The sequence below is a fragment of the Chrysochloris asiatica genome, unplaced genomic scaffold (assembly GCF_000296735.1).
Source record: "Chrysochloris asiatica unplaced genomic scaffold, ChrAsi1.0 scaffold00137, whole genome shotgun sequence".
Lineage (NCBI taxonomy): Eukaryota > Metazoa > Chordata > Mammalia > Afrosoricida > Chrysochloridae > Chrysochloris > Chrysochloris asiatica.
Genome location: NW_006408655.1, coordinates 5,408,758 through 5,413,283, shown reverse-complemented (window position 1 = coordinate 5,413,283; position 4,526 = coordinate 5,408,758). Strand labels below are relative to the sequence as shown.

The 4,526-nt window shown below is 36.0% G+C and overlaps 1 protein-coding gene across 2 annotated transcripts in view; it reads left to right on the top strand.

Annotated features, from left to right (window-relative positions):
- Positions 1–4,526, top strand: part of NEBL (nebulette) — a 598,576-nt gene that overhangs the window by 547,246 nt on the left and 46,804 nt on the right. Inside the window, exons 23-24 of one of the 2 annotated variants that reach the window (XM_006869893.1) lie at positions 573–677; positions 1,649–1,820. In XM_006869893.1, coding sequence (XP_006869955.1) covers positions 573–677; positions 1,649–1,820 — 277 coding nt within the window. The remainder of the gene's footprint in view (positions 1–572; positions 678–1,648; positions 1,821–4,526) is intronic. The other variant, XM_006869894.1, reaches the window with a different exon arrangement.

Here is a 4,526-nt window from a genome sequence, read left to right as displayed (position 1 = left end):
CTGGAGAAGGATGTCATGCTGGGTAAGATGGAGGGTCAGAGAAAAAGAGGAAGACCCCCAACGAGGTGGATCAGCCAGGTGGCATCATTGATGGAGTCAAGTGTGGCAGCAGTAGTGAGGTTGGCCCAGGATTGGACATTGTTTTCTTCTGCTGTGCATGGGGTCACTATGAGTCGGTTCCGACTCGATGGCACCTGACAATAACAACAACATAAGTGATTAATGTGCTTGGTTATGAACTGAAAAACTGGAGGTTCAGGTCTACCCAGGAGAAATTCATGACAGTCTACTTCTGAAAAATCAGCCATTGAAAGCTCTATGCAGCACAGTTCTACTTTGAAACACATACAGGATCAACTTGAGCCAGAATCAAATAGAGGGCAACTTTTTTTTTTTTTTTTTTAAATTTCTAGAACAGAATCGAATTCACCAAATAAGTTAGCCAGGAAATCATTTAAAGTGTGTTGCATATGTTCCAAAACTTCCATTACTCCTGAAAATCTTGAAAAGTTGTACCATGTTTTATATTACCATTGTCTTGTCATAATTATGTTCTACCATTTACTTTGCAGGTAAAATATACCCAGGACCATAAACGGATACAAGGTAGACCAAGTCTGATTTTAGATACACCTGGTCTGAGGCATGTTAGAGAAGCACAGAACCATATTTCAATGGTAGGGTACAACCGGATCATTCTTCTCATGACTAAAACATACTAAGGAATGGCACGACCCAGTACCACAGCATCACTATTAATCTGGATGACTAACAAAACAAGGAGCCATGGGTGGGCCAGTCCTTTTGGTCGAATTCTCTAATCATGCTGAATTGTATGAGAATACTGAGTCAAATAAAAGCTTTTTTCTCAGTGATTATTTTGTGTGTTTTTATTTCTAACATGACCACTATGAATGCATGTTGTGAAAGACATTTGCGTGGACATCTTCCCAGTTAAATTTAAGATGGTGCTTGGTGTGTTTGTATGTTGCAAAGAATATAAAAAATGTATTTTTAACAGCTTTATTAGGACATACTGTATTTACCATAAAGTTCACTTATTTAAAGTATATAATTCAAAGGTTTCTAGTGTATTTAGAGTTGTTTAACCATCACCCTAATTTCAGATCATGAAAAATGTATATTTTGAAGTATACTTATTTGATTATATATGACTTGCTTAATATAGTTATTAAATAACACTTTTTTCTTGAAATAATTCTATAGTCATTATCATTTTATTGCTTATTAAAGGTTCAGAGAAAGGAAATTGATTTAAAGTTAATTATGTTTTAAGAAGTAACTGGGATTAAAAAATTGTATCTTTTTTTAAACTTCTGACTGATTTACAGATCTATATATAATTTAAAAGGGACACTTAGGCAGTGTAGGAAATTGCCATAATGATTAAGAATGTTGTGAAAATTTCAGCATTTTGAGTTTTGATGTAAGGAAGCTGAAGTTTTTGACATTCTGTTTGGAATCATTGGGAAAGATGCATTTGGCTTCATTAAATTGATGCAATGCCATCTTTCACATTTTCTAAGTGAGGTATGGAGTTGGGCAATCTTCACCCAAATCTTCATTTTAGCACATGAAAAGACCTAGAAATTTTCAGTTTGCGTTAATATTATTGTTCATTTTTCAGGTAAAGTATCACGAAGATTTTGAAAAGACAAAGGGAAGAGGCTTCACTCCTGTTGTAGATGACCCTGTGACAGAGCGAGTGCGGAAGAACACCCAGGTTGTCAGTGATGCTGCCTACAAGGGTGTCCACCCTCACATTGTGGAGATGGATAGAAGACCTGGCATCATCGTTGGTAAGCTGACCATCCTTGTTGGCACCTAGGCTTCATCAAGAAGGTTAAGCTTGCCCTGGCTTTAGAATTAGTGTTGCTATTCATTTGACTTCTCATCCAATGTTTGATGTGATGCCTTATTTGAATTAAGCCACAGTTATGGTGCTGGTGTCTGAAACAGATCGAATGGAATGATGGCATTCCTTAGGCATTGTTGTACATCCTTTCTACTATTGTACATTCTCTGTCTTTCATGGTTCTCTGGTTTCATGGGCATTCTCACTTGTTAAACAAAGAATCCAGTCTCGTATTAGACATGGCTTTTAACAGGGACTGAACAATTATTTTCTTTCCCTGTACTTGATCAATGTGGTTGTCTGAGTGAAAGATTAACCATATTATCTTTATATCCTTTCACCACAATAGACGTTCTTGAGCGAATGTGGTGATATTAATATGAATATGATGGTATGAATAATATTTTACAATATGAATAGCTTGCATTTTCTTGAATACTATTTATGACCTGGAATAATGAGGAGTTTTCTGAATATTCCATAACTTTGAGAGAGTCTTCCATTCTTGCTATCTGTAAGTCACATATAATCAGTCACTGGGAATCTTAGGAGGATAATATTGAAATATGGCCAGGCTATCAGCAAGGATTATCCTGAATGTTAAAGAAATTTAAGGTAGAGTTAGAAAGGAGAGTTAATGACTTTTTAGTATATATTCAATAATTCATACTTCCAAATGACTACTTTTTTCCTCAGAAATAACCTCTGAAATTTTGCTAGGAATAATTTTGATAATTGTAGTATACACTCTTCAGTAATGCCGGTGCTAGCTTATGTTCATCTTTAAAGATAAGAACTTGTTTTTAAAAACAGTGAAAGGCAATTTAGGGTGAGAAAAGTATTTATTTGACAAAACAAGTGTGTTAACGTCAGGATACTTAGATACTTCAGTGATTCTTAAAGTGATTCCAAAAATTTTCTCCAAACATATTTGTAATCAATAAATACTTTTGCTAATCTTAGTAAGGTGATTGTGTAAATCAACCACATTATGTTGGGTGGATGAGTTAAAATGTTTTCATTGAAAGTAACATGGAATTCATTGTTTTAATGTCTTGTGAGTGATAATGAAGGGAGTCCCACTAGGATAGAACTACTAATGTCTGCACAGTTTACCCTAGGTGTCAGGAGTGGGGGAGCAGTGAGACTCTGGCTAAACACTGTGAAACTGTCTACGTTTTGGGCTCTTAGAATACAGTGCTCATAATCTTTTAAGACAGACTATACATGTGCACAAATATATATATATACATATGTTCAAAATACACATACATATGTATATATGTGATATATAATCCATTATTCACTTACTGGGAAATCCTGAAGTCAGTGTTTTCCATTGAGGATTTACCTATAAAACAATTAAATGAATTGCATTCCATAAATGTTAAACCCTCCAATGAACTAGACACTGTACCAGGCCAAAAAACATTTTTTTAATGAGTAAGTCAATCTAAGCCATTTTGTATTGTATCTATTTTAAAGTCGGAGGCTTTCCTCCTTAATAGTTGTATAACTTTGGCTGAGTTATTAATCTTTGTATACGTCTGTTTCCTAATCTATAAAATAGGAATAATAATGCTCTATGTGTCATAAAGTTTGTTCTGACTCATAGCCACCCAGTCTAGGGGTTTCTGAGAATGTAAATCTTTGTTCTGTTGTTGTTAGGTGTCATTGAGTCGGTTCTGACTCATAAAGACCATATAAACAACAGAACAAAACACTGCCTGGTCCAGCATCAGTCTCACAATCATTGTTAAGCTTGTGCTCATTGCTACTGCCACTGTGTCAACTCATCTCATTGGGGGTCTTCCTCCTTTTTGCTGACCCTCTCCACTTTACCTAGCATGATGTCCTTCTTCAGAGACTGGTCCCTCATAATAATGTGTCTGAAGTTTGGGAGACAAAGTCTCGATATCTGTCTTCTAAGGAGCAGAATCAGCACTGGACTGTGAACCACAAGGTCAGCAGCTCCATCAGAGCTCCTTGGAAGCTCTATACAGAGTTGCTATGAGTTGGAATTGATTTGACAGTACTTAGCAACTACAACCGGAAGCATTCTGGCTATACTTCTTCCAACACAGATTTGTTTGTTCTTCTGGCAGTCAATGGTACTTTCAGTATTCTTCTACAACACCATAACTCAAATGCATCAATTCTTCTATGGTCTTCCTTCTTCACTGTCCAAGTATCACAAACATAGGAAGCTATTGAAATTTCCATGAGTTGCATCAAGAGCACCTTAGTCCTCAAACTGACATCTTTACTCTTCAACATCTTAAAGAGGTCTTGTGCAGACGATTTGCGTAAAGCAATATATCATTTCATTTCTTGACTGCTGCTTCCATGAGTGTTGATCCCCCTGCAAAACTTCAATATTTTCTCCATTTTTCCTGATGCTGTTTATTGGCCCAGTGGTGAGGAGTTTTGTTTTCTTTACATTGAGGGGCAATCTGCACTGAAGACTGTGGTCTTTGATCTTCATCAGTAAATATTTTAAATCCTCTTCACTTTCAGCAAGCAGGATTGTATCATCTGTATATCACAATCTTCCTCCAATCCTGATGCCATGGTCTTCTTCACATAATTCAGATTCTTTGATCATTTGCTTTTTAGCATACAGATTGAATATTGTTGTTGTTGTTGTTGT